Consider the following 22,556-nt stretch of genomic DNA (forward strand, 5'->3'; position numbering starts at 1 on the left):
TATACTTGCTCTACATAAACTCAAAGAGGGTATAAAGCTTTTTTTGTGATTATACCATTTCACTAAAGGACTTTTTGGTAAAAAAAATCTTGAAAATTATCGACGAACTTGAAGAATTTCGTTTCGTGATCTCATATCGACGCTTTTTTAACGGATTTATTGTATTTTTGTTTGAATCACCGGCTGTGCAAGTAAGCAGAGATAAAATTCTGCGGTTTTACGAAAGAATTTTAATTGTGTTAATCACACGACTCTGATTGTAACAAGCGGTGACAAGCATTTCTAATAATACCTTTTTCGAATAATATCAAACGGTATTTAAGACCAACGAAATACCTTGGTACCTGGTATTTTCAGGGGTAAATAAATAATAGATGGGGTGTCTGGGAATTATTGGCATTTAGATTGAGAATTTTACCAAAAAGTTCTTTCTTGTGTGTTTCTCGAGTTATTTTGTATTTGATTTTGTTTTGAATTGTGAACAGAAAAATATTTATATTATTAACCTAATTTACATGTGATGGGAAGGAACATTTTTGTGCTTTTTTGTGTCTGCCAGTATTGTATGTTATATCCTTAAAAACTTTGGGAATCCGAAAGGGATTTTTTGTCGTTTAGCTTAAACAGGGCTCGGACTGCCGCACTCATTAATACAACTGCTCGTTTAGAATGTTTACTTTTTCCTTTTTTTACATCTCTCGCGTTTTTGCATCGCTCCAATTTAAAATACGCGGAAAATTCTCCTTTTTTGTATCTATAACGGCGCCGAAAATGATTCTGAGCGAGCGCTGCAACTGATAAATCACTTATTCATACAGAGCAGCTTATATGTCTCGCTTAGTCTGCCTGCAAAGTGTTTTAATCCTTTATATTCCCATCTAAATCTTTTCCGATCTTCCATCACGATAGATTTTCCATTAAACCTCTAATACATAACCTTCCACTATCTCCTAAAATATACCACTCTATTTCCGGCTTAGCGGATTTCCAGGGTGCTTAATTCTTTCTGGGTCCTTTGAAATTCAGAAACTTAACGAAAAAAGTGAGCTTGATCTAATTACAGGGCCTTGAGTTTGGTTATTAACTAATAACGTCTGAATTAATGGGTTACTAACTAAAAGTGCCAGTGGATTCGAACATTATATAATTCGATTTTAAAATCATAATTCCATCAGCATGATAAATTACTCAACATATAATATGTATGGCTGTATTGTTAAGGTAATTAATTCAGTAGTAATTATTACTACTTGTTTTTTTTATATTCTTTCAACCACGAACAGGTGCTTGAGATATTGCTTCTGTAACGTTTTCTCTGTTTAAGTGTTTTTTTATTTGTAAAAACCACCTTATTTATTTTGAAATTAGAATCTAAAAGTAAATCTAGCTGCGATTTGGGGAGTCTCTTATTGTGAGGTCCGATATACAGGGTGGTCCGAATTGTATTCGGGAAACTTCGGCAGCATATTCTACCAATAAAAATACGTAAAAAAGTTCAATATAAATGTATGTCCTAAAATGTTTCGTTTCGGAGATACAGGGTGTAAAAGTTTCATTTTTATTTCGATTTTTTCCAAATAATTTCTGAAGTAATGCCAATATTTGGATGAAAACTCTGGGTGTTTTTTGTTTTGAGAAATTTCATTTCCATATGATTCACTTGTCACTCTTCTAACCAGTCAAATAACATGCCACCTGCATGTGGAAGAAATTGAAATAAAAATGATACTTCTACACCCTGTATCTCCGAAACGACACATTTTTGAACATAAATTGATACGAACTTTTTTACTTATTTTTATCTGCAGAATATTCTGCCGAAGTTTCCCGAATACAATTCGGACCACCCTGTACAGAGAGGTAAAATTATTTCTTTTGGTCTGAAGTGGTCTGGGATACTTTTTAACAGTCGATTTCGGGTTAGTTTATCGGCAAATCTGGCCCATTTAGTTTAATAGAGGTAGGTGTAGCCTGGTGGAAGTCAACCTGGCATCCAAAGCCAACTTCGACAACAAATATCGTGTTGTTGCTCATGCCTTATCTCCGTCTCCTATCGCATAATTTTCTAAACATTAGTATCTCCACCACAATTTCGTAGGGCTCTATTCAGAAGTTAATAAATTGAAGCATTCTTTACCGACTTGTTTCTTAATGAAAACTAATGTTAAGTGATGTTTCATTTAATATAAAAATCTTTTTAACACCCCGTATTGTTCATTAAACGGCTTGATTCCACAATTTTACGTAATCATTTCTAAATGGAAAATAATGAATCCTTTATGCTGCATTGACGTAACCTGATTTTTATAAATTAAAATTCCCTCTGTAGATCATTACAGTGTTTTATTTTCTGTTCATAATGTTGTAGGTATTGGGCTAAATTAAACATGTACTTATATATGGTTAATGTTCTGTAAATATTGATTCGTTATTATATATATTTTTTACTTCTGAACTGACAATAGAAATGATTTATTGCTTAAGAAGGAATTGTTGATAACAATCAGGCGTTTTTTGTGATTTTTACTGTTTCAAATATGACCGTGATCCCTCATTTTCGCTGGGGTCACTTTTTTGAAAAATAAATCTGGGACATAAAGCTGGACGGAGAGTTTTTATTAGAATGGCCCTTATTCCTCCCTATGCGATGATAAATATACAGTTTTTAGATGCGTCCAATCTGATTTATTTCGATCTCGTCATATCGATGGGATTTTGCGAGGCATTTTGTGCAAAAGTGGGCGTTGTTTTTTCGTTCTTTATCTGTGTCAAGCACTGAAATCGAATCGCAGTGCCAGAGAGAAATGATTCGATTTAATCAAATGGCAAGGAATTTTAAACAATCCCCGGTCATTGTGTGGCCAATTCTCTAAACCCGTGTGCCTATTATGAACTTTTCTTTAGCAGCGTACGAACGAACTTCCAACATAACTTTTCTTCCCTGGAAATTTTCCAAATATCTGGCATTTTCCAGGTATGTCTGGAAAAGAGCAAAAAGCGCGAAAAATCGCTCTTTCCGGACTTTGTAACTGCACCAATACGTTAATAACACTGGGTAACATATTACATAACAGATTTTCGCTAGTATACGAGGGTTCTCTTTTATATTTTGCATATAGAAGTAGACAAAACAGTAGATATTGTTTTTAACGTTGGAATCAATTCTGAAAGCAGTATTATACTGCAACTTCTGAGAACTGGAACCTTTGACCACGCAGTTCATTCTTAATTTTTAAAAAAGTAAAAAAGTCGTTAGGACTTAGGTCGGGACTGTATGGAGTGTAGTCCAACAATTCGATGTTCTCTTACTTTAAACTCAATTATTTTTCGAGCTTGTGAGAATTTGCATTGTCTTGGTGGAGAATCATTTGTCGTTGTGAGGGTTGGTTTTTCGAAACTCAGCAATTACTTTCGGCAAACAAATAGATATGTACCAATCAGCAGTAACAGTTCTTTTATCTTGCAGAGGAATTGTTGCTACATAACCCGCTTTTGAGACAAATGTCGCCACCATCTTTTTAGAAACACTTTGAGAACTGATAACTTTCATTGGTTTTAGTTCATCTCGGAGCACCAAAATAGCCGTTTAACGTTTATTTTCGAGTTTATAAGAGTAAATCCAGGATTCATCACCACTGACAATATTGTATATATTTTTTGCGTTTCCTGCGTTAAACCGGCGTAGAATTTTTTGACACCATTTGACTCTAATTGCTTTCTGTTCTTCCATCAACAGATGTGATATTCAAGGAGAAACTATTTTTTACAAATAATTTTTCATGTAAAATTTTTTGAATTGAGGTCTTTCAATTGCCCAATCATGCTTCATTTTCACAATTTGTGACACGTCGATCTTCTTAAAAAACACCTGACGTACAGCATCGACGTTTTCCTGGATGACTGCCGTTGTTGGCGGACCTGTTCTTGGATCGTTTCTAAAACTAATCCGTCCACGTTTAAATTTTCCATACCAACAAGAAATTGTCGACTGATGTGGTGCTTCATTGCTAAAAACAGAAACCAACTCGGCAAGGCATTGAGTTTAGGTTGACTTTTGATATACGGACAGGGGTATGTTTCTATATGCAAAATATAAAAGACAACCCTCGTACTCTTCTTTTTGCAGAATGAACAAATGTAGTTTTTTGTAACAGTTCGATTGTAAACTGGCACTTTTAATCCAAGCTTTTTTGCAAAGAATTCTATGTGCATCTGCATATGTATGTGTGTTGTTGTGTAAAAAAAGGGATAAAAGGGTATATATTAAGGAAATCGAAGGAATATATAGGAAGGGTTTTATATTTTCAGATGTTATTTAAAGAGCAAGTGTTCAGTGGAGGTTAACAATGAGGTATTCGAGGACAATTGTCCAGAGACGCCCAAATATATCGAGGCACACTTTCAGTGCGTCGCTAATGGTAAATTTCATGGCGATGAATCACCACATTATATTATATAACATACAATATTGTCAGAAACGAGGAAGCATGATTATTATTTGGACTGAATAGGACCTTATTGATAAAATGCATTTCCTGGCTCCACTCCAAACCACTGTAATTCAAACCGTTTACATAGCTCATCAGTCTATTCTGTATATGGCGACTTACCCTCACCGACAAATTTAACCAATAATACTAGTCTAACATTCAAAATCACTTTGCATTTTATTTTATTTGTATTTAATAGGGCCACAGCCACTCGAAAAATATTTTATGATCTTTAGGAATAACCGCCTAAACGTAAATATTTAGAAATCGTATATTAAAGTGGTCGTAAGGCTAGTGAATAATTAAAAACACTTACGAAATTTATGGTCCAGTAAAAATAGTGCGCCTGCCTTAAGCCCAGTTTTGTAGCTCTAATTTCAACCGCAAGTTCGAGTTATAAAAAAGGTATGTGGTTGAAAACGAATGTATAAAAACTGGACCTTAACATGTTTTGTAGATATTTATATTGTTTAATTATTTGGTAGCCTTAATTAGCGGGGCTTTTTAAAATGCACGCGTCTCGATCTTTTGTTTTAAATTAAATGAGATGGTATTGTGGTTTAGGTGTACGCAATATCAAAACTGCAGCATACCGGCTAGCACGAGTATGTTTGGAGACCCTTGTCCAGGGACACATAAATATTTAGAAGCTCATTATCAGTGTTTGCCGGGTAAGTTAATTAAACAGAGTCTAATTAAAATGCTTCCTCGATTTCTCGCAATACTTTTCGGACCATACCGTACCGTTTTGCACCTTTTATACGCGGACCAACGGTTAGTTATGTAACGGCCTATAAAACTTTTCATATTACAACCGAAACACAGCAGTTTCGACTGGTCCCCAGTATGAAATCACTGCTGTATATAAAAAAAGTGTCTGTAAATTTTTAATAGCATCTTTCTTTTTTTTCATTTCTGTTCTTTATTTTTATTCCTTCAAAATCCCGCGGTTTAACGCTGGAGGAATCCAGAGAGTCTTTGGTTTATCGAAATTTTAACATATATTCCGTGAATCATGAATAAATAATAGCTATTTTGTTATACCGGGTGTTCCATCATGAAAAAACTGCTAAATTTAAAGTCTGTATACGAGTATTTTAACGGAAATGCATTAACGTTTATATTGGTTTAGTGATCGATGTTCCTGATACGGAATGAAGTAATTTTTGAACAAATTGTCATTCATTTGATATCCCATCTGCCGTAACATACGTTTTACATTTGGCTGAATTTTATTTTTATCCTATGCTATGGCGCAACTATAAAAGGGCAATAATAATAAAATTTAAATGGCGAGAAAGTCCCCTTTGTCCTCTAAAAATCCAATTTCAAATAAAACAAGCGTTGTTTTTTTCAAAACTCTTGTTTAACGATGTATTTCGCCTAGTTTCTGTATGTGTGTATAACTAAGTCATATTTTATATTTTGACAGGAGCGATATTGCCTTGCTGTAATGAAAAAATCGATACTCCGCGTATTTGCCTTTATGCAAAAGAAACAATTACTCCATTCCGCTTTAAAAACAGAAACTTCCATTTTATTTATAGTAGGAGGCGGCGTGATAATTGGTTAGGTTTTCGACACAATCAAGTTTGTTTCTTCAAAACACCTACAGAGTTAAAGTTAGTCTAACCAGTTATCATTCTGTCCACGAATATCATTTGATACCTAATGCCGGATGTATATTTATCACTGTACCTCATGTCTAGCTACAACTACTACAACGACTAACCGTCCCAGTCCGCCATGGCTTATAACATCACAGCCGCCCATGTGGAGCACCATCAAATCTCAGACGACTCGTCCATCCACCACCAAATTTACCATTAATCCTCCTCCTCCTTTGCCTGGCCCTCTTCCTACCTCTACCGCTGTCAGTTTACCGTCATCAACCGCCAAAGAACACCATCACGCCTCATCTTCGAGTCCACAAGACACCGGACACAAAGATTCAAACGAATGGATGGTTGAACCCCATCCTAGCGGAGATGGGTCACAGAAAACGACAATTGTTCCTCATAAAGGGGTGTTCTCTAGTAAGTAACCGGCATTTTTGGTGGATATTTTCGTAAAACGTTGTTTGCTTTCAGCTGAAAATATCTCGACTGATTCGTACCCTCCTTACTCGGTTTATCCCAAACAAAACTCTTTCTATCCGGGCCAAACAGGCACTGACTACCTTCCGCATCACTGCAACGCGACATCGATGCCAAATATGTTCTGGAAAAGTACAAAAGTCAATGAAACTGCTGTCCAGCCATGTCCACCAGGCACTACAGGCTTTGCAAAGTGGCGATGTATCGAAATCCCCATGTCGCCATACCCAAAATGGTCACCAGCCAATCCAGATTTGAGTGAATGCCGCTCAGTCTGGCTTACAAGCTTAGATCAAAGGATCCTAGCCGGAAAGGATCTCTTGATGACAATAATAAGCGATCTGGCTTCGGTAACCGGAAGCAAAGTGTTGTACGGAGGGGATATGGCACTCACAACGAAAATCATACAGAGGATAACCGAGAAAATGGCACAGGACATACAGACTTTTCCCGACACTCGGCAAAGAGAGGAGATCGTTTCCGATATGCTCAGTTATGTGGCTAAGACTAGTAGCAACTTACTAGATGTCAGCCAGCATTCTTCGTGGAAGGAGCTGAGTTACAGAGACCAGATGAGTGTGGCTACATCCTTATTGATAGGCTTGGAAGAGAACGCGTTTCTCTTGGCTGACACGGTTACAAGTAAAAAGACCGTAAACAAAGAGTTTAAGAATATATGTAAGTTTTAGATATAACAAGAGTTTTTTTTGTTGATTTGTATTTTTTTTAGTGTTGTCGGTAAGAATTCTGGATACAAAATCGTTGACGGATGAAGTCTTTCCTGCGGGGGATCGAAGCAGCGACTGGAAAGCTAGCAACGACTCGATAGAATTGCCAAAAGAAGCGTTGCTAGAAAACAGCGATGGTAATTTGGTCCGATTAGTATTCGTCGCATTCGACAGACTGGAAGAAATACTGCAATGGCAGCCGGATTTATCCGACAATTCGGGCAATAACATAACCAAAGTTCTAAATAGTAAAGTGATTTCGGCCAGTTTAGGCAAAGGGCGCCATATTCAGTTAAGGGAGCCGGTCAAATTGACGTTAAAGCATATTAAGACGGAAAATGTGAGCAACCCCAAATGTGTATTTTGGGATTACACGACAAATTCGTGGTCTGAAGAGGGTTGCCACGTAGACACTTCAGAATCGAATTTCACTCACACGGTCTGTTTCTGCGACCATTTGACCAACTTCGCCATCCTGATGGACGTACACGACATTTATCTTCCCATCTCACACGAAATCGCTTTACAAGTCATCACTTACATCGGATGCATCGTTTCGATTATCTGTCTCATCCTCGCCATTGTGACATTTCAGTTATTTCGGGGGCTCAAGGTATAACTTTCGATATTATTTTATACATTTTTATATAATTTAAAACATATTTCAGAGCGACAGAACAACGATACACTGTAACTTATGTACATGCCTCCTCATAGCCGAATTAATATTCTTAATTGGCGTGAATCAAACTGAAAATAAAATCGTTTGTGGAATGATAGCTGGATTCCTCAAATACTTCTTTCTGTGTGCTTTTGTTTGGATGTTCTTTGAAGGTAAACTGTTCAACAACTATTCAACAAAGTTTATAATTCAATATTCTTTATTATAGGTTTCCAATTATACGTGATGTTGATCGAAGTATTCGAAGTAGAAAAATCACGAATTAAGTGGTATTACATGTTCGCCTACGGACTGCCTTTACTGATAGTATTTGTATCGGCAGCTGCGTATCCTCAAGGATACGGTACAGCCAGGCATTGCTGGCTAAGAAGTGACAACTACTTCATCTTCACCTTCGTAGGACCTGTCATTCTTGTCATGGCGGTAAGTAATATTCTTTCGAAGCTTTTTTCTCAATCGTCCATGAAATTTTTCTATCTTTGTTTCTTTTGTATCGAACCGGAAATATGACATGGCGTATTTACTACGATGTTTTCCATTTTGTTTTCAGCTGAATGTCATATTTTTGACAATGGCAATAGTAATGATGTGCAGGCATGCTAGCGCTTCTGTGTCCATGAAAAATAAAGAACATTCCCGCCTTGCTAGCACGAGGTAATTATTTTATACTATTTTTCGAATGTGGAAAGGGACATACATAAGCTTCAGCTTAAAATTATTTTAAGGCCCGTGTACATATTAATGCGTACAGTGTCGGACAAAATTAGAGCGACAGCAAAAATAAGTTCTACTAACTTTTTCTCTATATTTTCATATCCTTTGCCGTTCAATCAATATACAAACGTAGGTTTATCGAGTATTTTTTACACGTTTTCAGGGCTTTTTGAAAAATCATAAACATATTATAAACTTTTGAAAATTTCAGCGTTTGTAGGAAATTTTATGTAGGTTTTCCACATGTATCCATTTAAAGGCTTAAATGCTATGCTTTTGCCAAAAATCGATTTTCTGAACTAAGCGATATTTGATAATAGTTAAATCTTAGGACTGCTCTCGTAAGGCCCATAATGGTCTCTTTCTATTCTATGTCTTCTAATTACTAAATAACAGGAGTTTTCTAAAAATTGTTAACCTCGCCAAAATCGCCGATACAATTTTTATTCCTAAATCAGCAATAGATGCTCTAATTTTGTCTGGTACCGTATAAAAAGTTAAAATTTCTATTTTACATAGTACATTTTTTAAACGAATTGAAATTTTTCCGTGGCAAAAAATTTAACTTTTAGTTTTTACACTGCCTTTCATTTAAAAGACCTGTTTAACACAATAATTCTAGTGAAGGGCAGTGTATTTTGATAGACATACGAAAGGTAAATTGTTTTTATGTCCGAGCATTTTTCATAAAAATTATACACAGAAAAAAAATCGATAAAACACATTAGTTTAATTTGAACTAGTGTTACGCATGTCGCTGGTAAAATCCAGCATGTATGCAGTTTTGTGTTTTTTTTTTCTGTTTTGTTTTTTCTATAAGCCAGTCGCGTTAGTTTTTCCACATTTAATCAGTTTTTAATGTTTCCCAGCGAAAGTTGAACATATCCAGGCTTTTCGTGACATGGAAAAATTTATTTACGCTTTGTATGTCTGAAATTTTAATTCGTGTCCAGTTTTGTATTGTTGCATAAATGTTGAATAGCATGGTGCCATTAGTTTTGTTTATGTGGCGAGATATTAATATTATTTTAACACAATAGTACTGTTGGTTGGGATTGCTCAAATTGAAAGCAATGAATTCACGATTGAACTTATAGAATTAAAAAACTAATTTTCCTACTAATTAACTCTGTGGATTTAGCCTAGTCACTGCTTTCACTTTTAGCTACAAATGGTTTTAATAACTTTTCAGAAGAGTCAAAACCTTAATATAGCTGATGCAATAAGTATTTTGTTTACATTTTGATTCCCATTCTCATACACCTCATTCACTATCAAACAGTGTGAGTTCTTTTACTGATCTGTGGGTTTGTCCGGCTTTTAGTTACGTCACTTTCCTTCGTGGAGGTCAGTGTTAGATTAAAAAAATATACTCATATTCACAACTGAGATTTCAACTTTGCTTTACCAATTTACAACAAAACAGAGCAAGTTGAATAGAAAATGCGATTTATTTATGCTTCAGTTCAAGCTTTGGAGGTGATTTTTCAGAGAATGACCCATTTTTTAAGTGTCGTAGTGGTAGATAACGAATCCATGTGGCGTGGTGATATATCTTTTCTAATATATTCTTTTTCTTGCATGGCGATCTTACATTGGTAGTGGAAAAGAAGAGAGTGCACTTCGAATGAAATTTGACTTGTAAGAACACAGTTTTTTCTTTTTAACCTTTAACAATGGGGATTATTTTCCGTAGATGCATTTCTTTATCAGTCCTTTTCACTTAATTTTATTCTCTTTCCAGAGAAAATAAATCTCTACGAAAGATAATCTCGAACCTAATACTAGATTAGATTTTTCTCTATTAACACAAGCATGTTATTAAATTCGGCATGCGATAAATTCTGTTATATATTAGTATATAGGAGTTAGAACACAAACATTTTCTCGGTTTTTAATAAAACCAGGATCAGTAACGTTGCGTAAACATTTCAGGGCATGGTTGAAAGGAGCTTTCGTCCTAGTTTTCCTCCTAGGATTGACTTGGATCTTCGGATTTTTATATATTAACCAGGAATCCGTTGTGATGGCTTACTTGTTCGCCGTCTTCAATTCACTGCAAGGATTCTTTATATTTTTGTTCCATTGCGTTCAGAACGAGAAAGTAAGTGGCCGAAAACTGTCAAAATAACAACACATCGTTTCCATTTTATATACGTTCGATATTAATATAAAAAAAATGTCACGTGTGGGGGGAAAAGTTTGGAACAAATGTGCGAAAAACGATTAACACGACCGCACACAGTTTCAAAACTAGAATTTCCGAGTAATTTATACACTAAACTTTAGAACTAGTTATTATTCTTGTTTGGAAATTAAATTTAAATGTATGAATAGTCAGTCTTTTTCGGATATTTTACTGAAACGCTTATAATTTCAGTAAATAAAGTTAATAATACGTAGCATATATCTTCTTTAATTTAACCAAAATATATTCCGTCTTTAAGGGTGGTCATAAAATTTAAAAAATTTCGCCATTTGTAAGATATTTTATGTAGAGTATATGTTCCTTAAGGTACTTAAATGCTTTGATTTTGTGATAACGATTTTTTGAGCGATTTATGTTGAATAAACGCCTACACCTAAACCATACTTTTAAGATTACATTATACAGGGTGAATCTTAAATAAGTACAAATATTTTTAGGGGTAGTATATTTTGACCCCAGAAATACGATTATGAGGGTTTTTGTCGATTTTTTTTTGGAAAATCTGGAATTTTTTGAAAAAATTAAAATTTTTTTAGTTTTTAGTTAAAAATATAACTTCTTACTAATATGGCCACATACGTAGTAAATTAAATTTACAAGGAAAAAAACAGAAAAGATGGAGTGGTTCTTAAAATTTAAGCAAAAAATATATTTCTTTGGAAACTTTCACAGTAAAATATCTAGATTATTTTGGACTTTTTGAAAAAGGGTAAAGAGAAAATATGTTTCTTTTATCGAGATCTACCAGCCCTAAAAATATTTGAACTTGCATATACTCATCCTGTACAGTAGTAGTTTTTTCGAAATCGGTGACTTGACCAGAGAACACCCATTTTTATGACTATTTTTTATACGTTTTTAAAAGTCTTAAATATAATAAATAAAATAAAAATAGTAAAAGGTTTTGCAAGAAAATCGGTAATAGGTTTTGCCTGCCTTCAAATTCGTACTCGTAGGCTACAGTTTGGTTGTAAGAGATTATTTATTACTGTTTTGATAAAAATAGGGATAAACAAAATTTGTCCGTTCTAGTGTTTTAATTCCTGTAAAAGTAGCTTTGATGATTTTGTAGGTTCGTAAAGAATACCGAAAATTCATCAGGAGGCACTCCTGGTTGCCAAAATGTCTGCGCTGTTCGAAGAGCGGCAGCAATGGTGCAGGCAGCAGCAGCGGAAATAGCCAGAGCTGCACCACTTCCGGGGGTCCTGCCAAGGAGCGGCGCCCTAGCCTGTACGGGGGCTCGAACGGGAACCCCTCCGCCGGTACCAACTCCCATTCCACGGACAACTCCGTTCTGACGCCTCAAGGAACAAGTGTGGGTACCAATAGCATCAACAGTATAGTGATATCGAATAATCTAAATAACGCGCGTCCTACGGCTCTAGTCCAGATTTTGTCTCGTAGCGATCTCAACAATGCAAGTACCACCACCATGACCAACCACAATCGGCTGCATAACGTGTCTCAACAAGGTACAGAACAGTGTTTACGCATAGACATTGCGGATCTGCGGAATGCCAATGCGCTTCTGTCGAATGGCACCCGCCTGCCACGGTTTTGGGCTCATTTCTAATCAAATAATACAGGGCGATCCATTTGTTATAGTTAACCATGACAAACTAACAGGTGATGATATCTAACCCTTTCAAAAATAACAATAATAACAGAGAATAAGGTTCCTAAATATTGAATAATTTTGCAATTTTTTATATCTAGTAAACATTGACGGACAATTTTGAAAACTGCAACATCTATAGGAAATTTTTATGTAGATTTAGAATATATAATAGTCGTTTTTGAACGATTTTTCATTTTGGCTAAAATTTTACCTACAGTTCATACTGAATTTGTCATGTCAAAATGACTTATATTTTCGTATTCCACTACTTTTAATTAGTAAGTAACAGTAATTTTAACAAAATCGCTGACTTGACGAAAATCGACAATTTTCAGATGTATTGGAAAAAGTCGAAAAAATTACAATTTTTTTGCAAATTTTTAAAGTCCTTTTAAAGATAGTAATCATAGTAGTAAAATTATGAAAATTTCAGCACTTGTATGAAATTTTATGTAGATTCAAAATATATATACAGCTTTAAAGGCTTAGATATCATAGTTTTGTGAGAAAATTAATTTTTTGGGCCCTTGTTTTGAGCTATATTTGATGATGGTTAAAATGTCTCCTACATCCATTACTGGTCTCGTAAAACTATAATAGCCTATATTTTTATTAGTAAAATCATTCATTTTCAACAAATTGACTATTTTTAGCTGTTTTTGGTCTTTTTCAAAACTCTTAGAAAAATAGTAAACATGACCATATAGTTTTGAAAATTTTACTATTTATAGGAAATTTTATGTAAATTTTGAATATATAAGCTTTTAAGGGTTTAATTACTTTGTTATTTTAAGAAAATTGATTTTTCGAACCCTTGCTTTTGGGAATATATAACCGTAATTTTATCACCAAAACCGGTAATTTCTCCAAAACCGGTAAATTTAAAATCTGTTAAAGTTTATTATTGGATCGCCCTGTACAAGTCGCGATAAAACCATTTGCAAAGCCGTACTTTTGGCATGGGGGTGCCGTTTTGTTTTTGTCGAGTGCCGTTGCCATTCTGTCATTTTCGTATGTCCGTGGTTCACGCAGCTCGTTGTTTGATCGTCCTTCCTTCATTCTTTGGTTTTTGCTTGACTCTGTTTAACTGTCTGTATTTTTCTCTGTTATACTTTAGTACACATCACACACTAGCGTAGCGCACCTTTTGGCTGTCTAAATTTTAGCCCTTGCTTCTTCAAAATTTTACAATTTGATAAAAAAAAACACCAGAGTATTTTCTCAACTCGCCAACACGTAATGCGACACAACAGAAACGAAATTTAACGGAACGACTGTGTTTTAATTAAAAATTTATATCGCTAAACTCGAGGAACAAAGAGTTCTTATTGTTTGTATCCTTAAATTTAACACCTGAATACAATAGCTATTCAGAGGTGTTTTGAGGCTAGTCTCTTTTTATGTTTTTATTTTTCTCGTTGGTTTTATTAACCCTTTAAAACGTAGACACATTACTGCTGTTTTTAATTACTTATGTGTTAAAAGAAAATATTCTCTTTCAAAAAAGTCCTAGGGTATTTCGCCACTTGTATTGTAAGAAAATCTACAAAACAAAAAAGTTATTTTTTGTAAACACTGCTGCAAATTTGCCTGACGGCTAAAAAATAACTATTTAATTTGGCAGATTTTCTTACAATCCAAATGGCGAAATACCCATAGGATTTTTTTGAAGAGATGAATCCGCCACAGAGATATAGACATTTTTTATGAAAATATTCGTTTTTCCAGAAATTCTCAATTTTTGGCTGTTTTTAAGGCGAAAAATATAGTATATGTAGTAAATCTCATGTAGATTTTAAATATATAAAGCTTTAAGATTTCAGTGATTTAATTTTGTGAGAAAATCAATTTTTAGAACTCTATATATTTTCACTACATCTTCTCTTAAAATAGCAAGGAGGAAAAATTCAAAATTACATTATTTCTGTATGAGTTTTTTTATTGAACTTAACGTATTTAGGAGAAATAATTGCGTTGTTTGAGAAGCTGGGCTAGAATTTTCAGTATATTAAAGTCGTGCTGCTTACTAACTTGACTGTGGAGTACTGTGGTGGTGCCCGCATTGTCGCCTCTCCTCTCTGGCATGTCTCTTAGGTGGTACTCGTGTTTTGGACTTTGTTACTAATGCTTTTAGCTTTTGCCCTAACGGCTCACGGCATTTTTCGAGCGATCGGCTGAAAGACGGCACGGAAACCACGCTCACGCCCGATCTTTTTGGTGATGGTTGCTATTTCTTTTGCAGTTGCATCGAGGTTGGAACTCCCAGAGCTGTACGAACGTCAATCGGGTGTGTCGCACCCCTGTACCCACATCTACGTCGGCCAACATGGCTGCTACTCTGTGTCGCCCCCTCCGGGCCACAGACATCGCTCCTTCTCCCGATCTTGAGCCCCCCAACACATCCACTCTTCCTTACATTCGTAATTTCTACAAAAACGCCACTGTCAATCCCAACATCCCTAAATCGGTATCTACTTGGGGTCCTCTGCACAAACCCTTACACTGGAAGGTTCGTAACGTTTTAACAGCTTTGTAGTTCTTCTAATTAAACGCATGATAATACAATTAACTCGTAGAAATTCGTATTTTATTAACGAGTCAAATATTCTAAGTTTTCAAAAAAAATACAGTAAAACAAGTTTATTTCCTTAGACCATGAAATGTCTAGACACCAATCTTTCCAGAGCCCTGTAGCCAACATAACTCGTGGCTTGACGTCACAGCAGGGTAAAATTAACGATACTTGCCAATAAATAGACGACTTCACGTGTCTTATTGTTTTTAATATTCACATTTTTAAACTTGCAGAGTAAACTGAAATTAATTAAAAAATGAATTCTCTGAGCAGGAGATGATCTAAGATCAAATTATTTTTTTTTTAAGATAATTACTAAGAGAGTAGGTATCTATAATTATTACATTCTACTTAACAAGTTTTACTGTACGTGTAAGTTAAAAATAAGACATACATAAAATGAAAGTGTTTTATGGCTTCTAAATTATTTTAAAAAAGACTTTTTAGAAAAGTATTCAAAATTTATAAATCACAAAAATACATTTTCATTTGATGTGTTACAGTGCATTCTACAGCCTCTCTTAGGAAACCACTGGCAAATATTGTACAAAATTTCCGGAGATATGTTGTAGAATCCCATGTTACCTTCAACTAATAGGAGCTTTCATTTGCAGAACATTTCTTTTAAGTCGTACAGCCGCGATTCCGGCCATGGCGGTTCCGAACAGGAGGAATCTCCGCGATCGCACATGATCATAGCTGAAGCTCATCGCCATTCCTCATTAGCTAAAGACGTACGCCAAATGCAGCCCTGTCAGCAGAGCGCCTTCTCAGACTACGGCCTTCGCCAGGCCATCGCAGCTGGACGTAAAAAGAACGGGTCTTTGAAGCCGCTGCATTGGGGTCACCACACCTACACCGAGATCTGCGACGGCCAAAACCCTAGAGGGCTCCTGGCAGCAGAGGATGATCCTGTCTACGAGGAAATAGACAGGAACGAGATCCAAGTCAGTGATATGAGTGACGAGGACGCTAGAAGACAGAGCGATATGAGTAGACAGAGCTCCAGGTCGTATGGAGATCATAGACCGTTGATTCCTTATAGTCCTGGCACTGAACGCAGCTTCCTGGAGGTTCTGAGCAGTAACAAAGAGCTGGAGAATGCTTACCGCATGAGATGTAACAACGTGGGGTTGCCGTCTTATCGCAACCCCCAAGGAGAGGCTGCTGTAAGGTCTTTAGCTGCTGTTCTAGATGGAGAAACTGTCGTTTGTCATTTGGAGCCCCCCGAAGTGTTTGCCCACCCCCATATGGACGTCACCTACGTGTCGTCACGAACTTTGACCTCCTCTCACCTTCCTCCTTATAGTGAAAGTTAGAAACTGCCATTCGCAAGTAATTATCTGTGATTACCGCATGATCAGACTGTTTTAGTCGTCATATTTAATAATTTGTTAGTAAGGCTCAGCTTGAATGAAAGAAAGTGATAATTTTATATTAATCGACTATTTTAGTAACAAAAGAAAATGAACTATTACTACGTATGAGTTATTCCAGTCAATCCGTTAGTTAATTTTTGTAATTCCCTTTAGTAATATCTAATTTGCCCAAAAACAACTGGACACTTTTTATATCGACAATTTTTTTTGTGTAAAATGAACCTAATAACATTTTTTTCTTCGTTACTATACAGAAACAGCCTCAGCTTCATTAAAATAAGTCTGAGAAGATCACATGATCGTTTTTAAGACCTCAAAATTCTTTTTATTGGTAATTTCAATAGATAAAAGCATCACGAATAATATTCAAATAGCAATTATTGGTGTAATAACTAATTCCAGTTCACCCATAATTTTATAATTTTTTACAGAAAAATATTCGTTTTTAAGATCTCAGAATTAGTTTTATTTATATTTTATAAGTCTGAAAGCATACAAAACAACTTTATGCGTGTCACTGTAAATGAAAGGCATCACAAATAATATTTAGATGGCAATTGGTGTAATAACGAGTTCCAGTTGTGGTTTGGGCAGTTAGCCAGGTCCATTTATAGGATAAGGGAGCTCACTGATTTTAAATAACTATGTACCAGAGAATATATAATCTGGCCCCTCCAAAAAAATATATAAACACAGTTTAAAAAAAATAATTGTTTCTTGTTGTATAATTGTAAAGAGTGGGCTTGTAGAAGAATAGTAATTAATATCCCCTCTACTCAATATAATTTTCGTTATTTGGAGCTATTTTCCTAGCTCTAAACTCCACAAATTGATGGAACAGTTGTATCCATTTCGATGTACTATCTATGGACCTAACAAAACATGAAGCTTATTAATTCAGCCGTATTTCGTGGTTGAATAAGTAAATTTCATTTTTTTCTATATTGACAAAAGAATTCATTCTGCAATACTAGTTTACGTTGTTAATATTCTATACCCTGTTTCTGTAATTTCTCATGTTAAAATAAACTTTTTGGATACCCCTTAATCTAAGAACACAAACCGTATGTATTGGTAAACGTAAGAGAAAAAATACATAAATAAAAATTTCGTTTACATATAACAAATGTGTTGATATCCTAGATCATGGAAATAAAGCAATCCAAATTTTTACATAATGTACTCCTTATTTAGAGAAGAAAAAAAAGTATCAATTTCCTTTTATTTATTTGTATATAAAATTTGTCTGTTTTTAATTTAGTAGTGCTGTTTAAGTTAAGACTTAGCTAGCACGGAATTTGTAAATATTAAATAAAAATGGCAACTGCAATACTATAGTTTTTTTATTACCTTCGCCTTAAGATGCCAAGGAAATAATCTACCCTTTTGGAAATATATCTTCTTGTATTTTACGTCTCAGCATTATTGAAACAAAATTCTAATAACAAATACTTCTTTATTTAAAACAATTGCAAATAATTTAATAAAACTACACTTACTGTACAAACATATTGTCTTTTTTTTTATTTATAACATCAATTATTAAATAATTAATACGGTAACTTTGGTCAATATTTTGTTTTGAATTTCTTTTTCAAGGAATGTAAACAAACAGAGATTCGCGTTAATGTTATAAAAGAAACCTATTTTAAGGATTTTAGTCGTTGGGATTGGAAGATAGTTTAATGAAATGTACGTGTAGGTATCTGATGCAATTTTTACATAATTCAAATCCTAGGAAACATGCGGCGTTGGCTGGGAATGCCCTTAGCAAAACTGGAGTTACTCCTTTGTATAACGCCAAAGGACCTTCTGTTTTTATTAGTTCTTTGAATACGTCTCTTATACCTCTGGGATATCTACCGTCAGGAGCTAGTAGGAAAAAAATATGTTATATAAGACAAAAATTGGGTTGTATAAAGGTACGTCTACCTGTTTGTAACCGACTCTTTAGTACATCCGGAGGCATTCCAACTAGCCAATGGACAATTCCTGCTGTTCCACCTGCTAAAACAGTACCTAAAATGCTAATTCGTTCTCTTCCATTTTTTGTCAGGTAACCGGTAATAACTTCGTAAGTCAGGAAGTAAAAACCGCAAGCTGGGACATCTACAAATTCGGGTTAAAGGTAATTAATGATACTTTATTATCACGCAAATTAAAAAAAAAATCGTTTAGGGAATGTCTAAATGATAAAACATTATTCGAATTGTTATATATGAATATTTTACGGAAATATGTGGGTGTTGATATCCTGTAAAAATATCTCTTCACTCCAGTTTACTTTTATTAGTTCTTCAAGAGAACTAACATATAGAACGTAAATAAATATAGGAAAATGGGCTGTTTTAATTGGGTCTTTTTCGCGATTTGTGTACTCTCCAGTATTTTTCGTGTAAGTTTTTTGCAGTTTTCGCGGAAAAAAGAAACAGTAGAGTGATTAATCAGTTTTTTTCTAGTGTGATGCGTGGGAAAGGGACATTACTTGCCCTTTGATCTGTACTTGCCAATTGCAACATTTAACCGAAACAGCTATATATCGATTTATGCAAAAGGAGAAAAGTAATATTAATGTAGAACCTGTGGAATATAATGAGGTAAACATTTCTTTTAGTTAATACGCTTGAATAAACATTTATTTTATGAAAATATTTCATAATAAAATTAAAAAGTTACTGTAATGACCAGAAAAAATCTATTTTTGCTTTGACTTTTTTGGAATAAGATTTTTAAAATGTGAATTCTTCCTAAGAAAAAATACCTAAGCATAAACATTTTTTTGAGACTATTGATATGTCATTTAAAAAAATAATTTGTGAAGAAAGGATATGAAATGAAAATTACGATAAATTTTAGATCGTTCATTATTTTGACGATAAATTTATATACGCATTCTTTTGTTAGGTTCTTTATGATGAATCTTTTGATACTGTGGAGCTTCTGGAAAAGTCCCATCGTGCAACCATAGTGAGATCAGCCACCTGCGTTCTCCAAACAGAAACGGAACCCGTAGACCTTATCGATTCACTTCCTTCGCATTTGGAAAGCCTCACTCTTATCCAGGGCTACGAGTCCGGAAATAAGACGATTAAATTCAGCTGGCTGGGCAAATTTGAAGGACTAATAAGTCTGGAAATTATAGGGCCCACTGTTTTCCATAAAGATGTCACGAACCATCTTTTATGCCAGATCGATTTTTCCTTGGAGAATTTGAATTATTTAAATCTGGAACGTGTTCTCGTTCAGAATTCCAAGGAACAAATGCAATCGTTTTTCGATGTGCTGAAGGGGAGCGAAAATTTGACGTTTGAATACGTGCAGAAGATGGAAGGGGACCCTCACGTCTTGACAATCGTTCAGAAAAACAATTATGAAGAGGATATGGTGCCTTACGAGGTATTTAAAGAACAACGAAAGAATAACGGGGAAGTTCCTTTATTTATCGGCTTCAAAAAACTGTTGCTTTTACGAATAACGAACTGCGAGCTCAATAACATCTATTGGGAAATGTTTGACGGACTCACAGACCTCCTTTACTTAATGCTCGAAAGAAACAACCTCAGATTTATACCGTCTTTCTCGTTTTATGGAACCCCTAATTTAAAATCACTATCTCTAGCTCATAACAAACTTTTGGATATCGAAATCACAGATCTGGCCGGTTTACTTGAACTGGAGTACTTAGATTTAACTTACAATAATTTCACGCAACTTTCTGAATTATCTTTTCCACCATTTCCGAAGTTGAAACTAGCTAATTTTGCAAACAATCCTATAAGTACCATTTTTCCAAACACTTTCGAAGTAATGAACACAACTGATTCTTTGATTATAGGAAGCGAATATATACCTTTAACTTTACTTCCGAACTCATTTGCGGGTCTGCGTTTGCTGCATTCTTTAACTATTAATAATGTGAAAGTAGAATTACTAAAAAGAGACTTTTTTCTTGGCATGCCTCAGCTGAAACAACTAATTTTGACAGGGGATATTAATAAAATCGAATTTGATGCATTTTTAGAAGTTGTAAATTTAGATACTTTGATATTAACAAACTGTAACATTATGAACGTCTCTATGGATGGTTTTATAGGACTTAAAAAACTACATTATTTAGACCTTTCTAAAAATAACTTAGAAGTACTCCCATCAGGCGTTTTTGACGACTTGGAAAACATTAGAGAACTATATCTCAATGGTAATAAATTTAAACAACTGCCAAGGGACATATTTTCAAAAATCCATCCAAAACTTCTCAGATTAAATGACAATCCATGGCATTGTTCTTGTGAAATGAGTGAGTGGAAACCAATAATAGCCAACAGAATTAAACACAAAACTTTAAAAACTTGTGATTTCACCCAAGATAAAGGAATTGGATGTGCTTCAATGGAAAACAGATTTGAATACAAATACGTCTATGATACAAGAATTGGACCTAAATGTTCAGAACCCGAACGTTACAAAAATTGGAGTGTTTTTCACGCGATGAGAAGAAATTTAAAATGTCCTGACTATAAACCCAAACTCAAAAAACCAGTTGCTGCAAAAAACGCTACTCTGGATTCAAACCCTAAAAATATCACCAATGGAGAACAAACTACTATTAATAGCGTACACAAAGTTCACTCAAAAGTAGAAAAATTGAGGCTTAAAGCTAAACTAAGGAAAGCTAAGTATTTAAAATATAAAATGAAGAAGGATCTTAAAAGTGAAGAACCAGAAGCTCAGCCTCTTGTAGACAGTCAAAATGACTTAGAAAATGAAATACATCTATAAAACTAAAGCTTCGATTTTGTTCAATATTATATATTTATTTCTTTTCAGAAATTATATTGTATTTATTTATACTGAACAGTAGATTACTAAGATTTTATTGTAAATATTTATCATACTTTTAAAAATGTACATTCAAAGATATATATTGTAATAATGAATGAAATAAATAAAAATAAATATAGTGAGTGTGAATTTATTTTTAAAGCTACTTACCTCTTAATAATGTAGCTCCTATACCTCTGTATATACTGGTAAGGCCCCCTTGGCGATAGAGCTGTTTGACCACATCAGCTGGCCCATCATAGACCTTCGCCGTTCTGTGGCCCTCTTGAACTTGTAACAGGCATTTAATTCTTTCACCTGGGGCTACTATAAGGGTTGTGGACAGCCCAGAAAACGCTCCAGCCGTGAAGAATTGAAGTGCAGAGTGTCGTCCTTCTTTTGGGCTAAAAATTTGCTTTCCTATTCCATAACCCAGAAATGATAGAGCAAATATAGGAGCCACCCCTACCAGTGGAGCTCCCATACCTTTGTAAAACCCTTTGAACCCTTCATTCCTTAAAGTTTGGTTGAAACAGTCTAATGTGCTGGTGTATTTTGGTAACGTTCCTGGTACAGGTACTGGCATTGTTTGTAGGCGTATCTAAATGAATTTAGAAACTATAACGTACCTTTTAAATGTTAAAATCCTTCATAATGAGTAATTGGTGAATTTTAATTCATATTTTTCTGGTTTATTTTTGCTACTTTACCTTTATGGTATCTAATGGGTGTCCGACTAATACTGTGCATATGCCGCCAAAACCACCGCAAAAAAAATACTCTACAGGGGTTAAGTCAGTCATTTTTTTCAAATAAATTAAAATTAAATTCAAATATTCTACAACATTTTTACATAACCTTAAATCTGAAAATAGGGAGGGAGTGTCCACAATCGTCTAGTTTTGTTTTTTGTTTTTGTTATTATTCGTACATTACTATTATTGTAAGTGAATTTTTTGATAAATTTATTGAAAATATAAATTTCATAATTTTTCATCACAGAGAAAATTCGTTGGTATTATTCTTCAAATTTTAAAGTGAAAGTAATTGGAATATGATGCAAATATATTATGGTAACTGTAAAAATATTCCTGTTTTTAAGGTTATAATGAGCACATTATTTGTATTTTTCTAGAATTATTTGATAATAATACGTATATTCTTTATGTAAAATTAAACTAATTTCTAAAAGAGATTTTTATATGTTTATAAAGTCAAATTAATAATAAAAAGTGTATTATAAA

General features: G+C 34.4%; 3 protein-coding genes across 5 annotated transcripts in view; 2 read left to right on the top strand and 1 right to left on the bottom strand.

The window, feature by feature from the left end:
- Positions 1-17,821, top strand: part of LOC115876798 (latrophilin Cirl) — a 78,268-nt gene extending 60,447 nt beyond the window's left edge. The window contains exons 4-15 of one of the 3 annotated variants that reach the window (XM_030892742.1): positions 4,309-4,418; positions 6,200-6,526; positions 6,581-7,264; positions 7,317-7,927; positions 7,983-8,148; positions 8,205-8,419; positions 8,547-8,650; positions 10,313-10,351; positions 10,646-10,814; positions 11,992-12,234; positions 14,780-15,046; positions 15,727-17,821. In XM_030892742.1, coding sequence (XP_030748602.1) covers positions 4,309-4,418; positions 6,200-6,526; positions 6,581-7,264; positions 7,317-7,927; positions 7,983-8,148; positions 8,205-8,419; positions 8,547-8,650; positions 10,313-10,351; positions 10,646-10,814; positions 11,992-12,234; positions 14,780-15,046; positions 15,727-16,431 — 3,640 coding nt within the window. In that variant the 3' untranslated portion in view covers positions 16,432-17,821. Of the gene's footprint in view, positions 1-4,308; positions 4,419-6,199; positions 6,527-6,580; positions 7,265-7,316; positions 7,928-7,982; positions 8,149-8,204; positions 8,420-8,546; positions 8,651-10,312; positions 10,352-10,645; positions 10,815-11,991; positions 12,392-14,779; positions 15,047-15,726 lie in introns of all 3 variants that reach the window. The other 2 variants (XM_030892743.1, XM_030892745.1) reach the window with 2 other exon arrangements.
- LOC115876802 (congested-like trachea protein) lies at positions 17,179-22,370 on the bottom strand. Its single transcript, XM_030892756.1, has 4 exons — positions 22,023-22,370; positions 21,484-21,913; positions 18,424-18,600; positions 17,179-18,363 (listed from the first exon to the last, which is right to left on the bottom strand). Exons 1-4 carry the CDS (start codon positions 22,113-22,115, stop codon positions 18,149-18,151), a joined length of 915 nt encoding a protein of 304 aa, XP_030748616.1. The 5' UTR covers positions 22,116-22,370; the 3' UTR covers positions 17,179-18,148.
- Positions 18,639-21,428, top strand: LOC115876801 (toll-like receptor 8). Its single transcript, XM_030892753.1, has 3 exons — positions 18,639-18,886; positions 18,951-19,088; positions 19,396-21,428. Exons 1-3 carry the CDS (start codon positions 18,830-18,832, stop codon positions 21,268-21,270), a joined length of 2,070 nt encoding a protein of 689 aa, XP_030748613.1. The 5' UTR covers positions 18,639-18,829; the 3' UTR covers positions 21,271-21,428.
- Positions 22,371-22,556: the final 186 nt, after the last annotated feature.

The sequence above is a fragment of the Sitophilus oryzae genome, unplaced genomic scaffold (assembly GCF_002938485.1).
Source record: "Sitophilus oryzae breed Bouriz unplaced genomic scaffold, Soryzae_2.0 scaffold_1440_pilon_pilon, whole genome shotgun sequence".
In the NCBI taxonomy this organism is placed as follows: Eukaryota; Metazoa; Arthropoda; class Insecta; order Coleoptera; family Curculionidae; genus Sitophilus; species Sitophilus oryzae.

What these genes read in the sequence shown, in the direction of transcription:
- LOC115876801 (XM_030892753.1), top strand. Translation starts at nt 18,830, where the DNA reads ATGGGCTGTTTTAATTGGGTCTTTTTCGCGATTTGTGTACTCTCCAGT. An exon ending in TACTCTCCAGTATTTTTCGT is followed by an intron (nt 18,887 to 18,950) that starts GTAAGTTTTTTG and finishes GTTTTTTTCTAG; the next exon opens with TGTGATGCGTGGGAAAGGGA. An exon ending in AACCTGTGGAATATAATGAG is followed by an intron (nt 19,089 to 19,395) that starts GTAAACATTTCT and finishes TTCTTTTGTTAG; the next exon opens with GTTCTTTATGATGAATCTTT.
- LOC115876802 (XM_030892756.1), bottom strand. Translation starts at nt 22,115, where the DNA reads ATGACTGACTTAACCCCTGTAGAGTATTTTTTTTGCGGTGGTTTTGGC. An exon ending in AGGAGCTACATTATTAAGAG is followed by an intron (nt 18,601 to 21,483) that starts GTAAGTAGCTTT and finishes CCGAATTTGTAG; the next exon opens with ATGTCCCAGCTTGCGGTTTT. An exon ending in AAAGAGTCGGTTACAAACAG is followed by an intron (nt 18,364 to 18,423) that starts GTAGACGTACCT and finishes TTTTCCTACTAG; the next exon opens with CTCCTGACGGTAGATATCCC.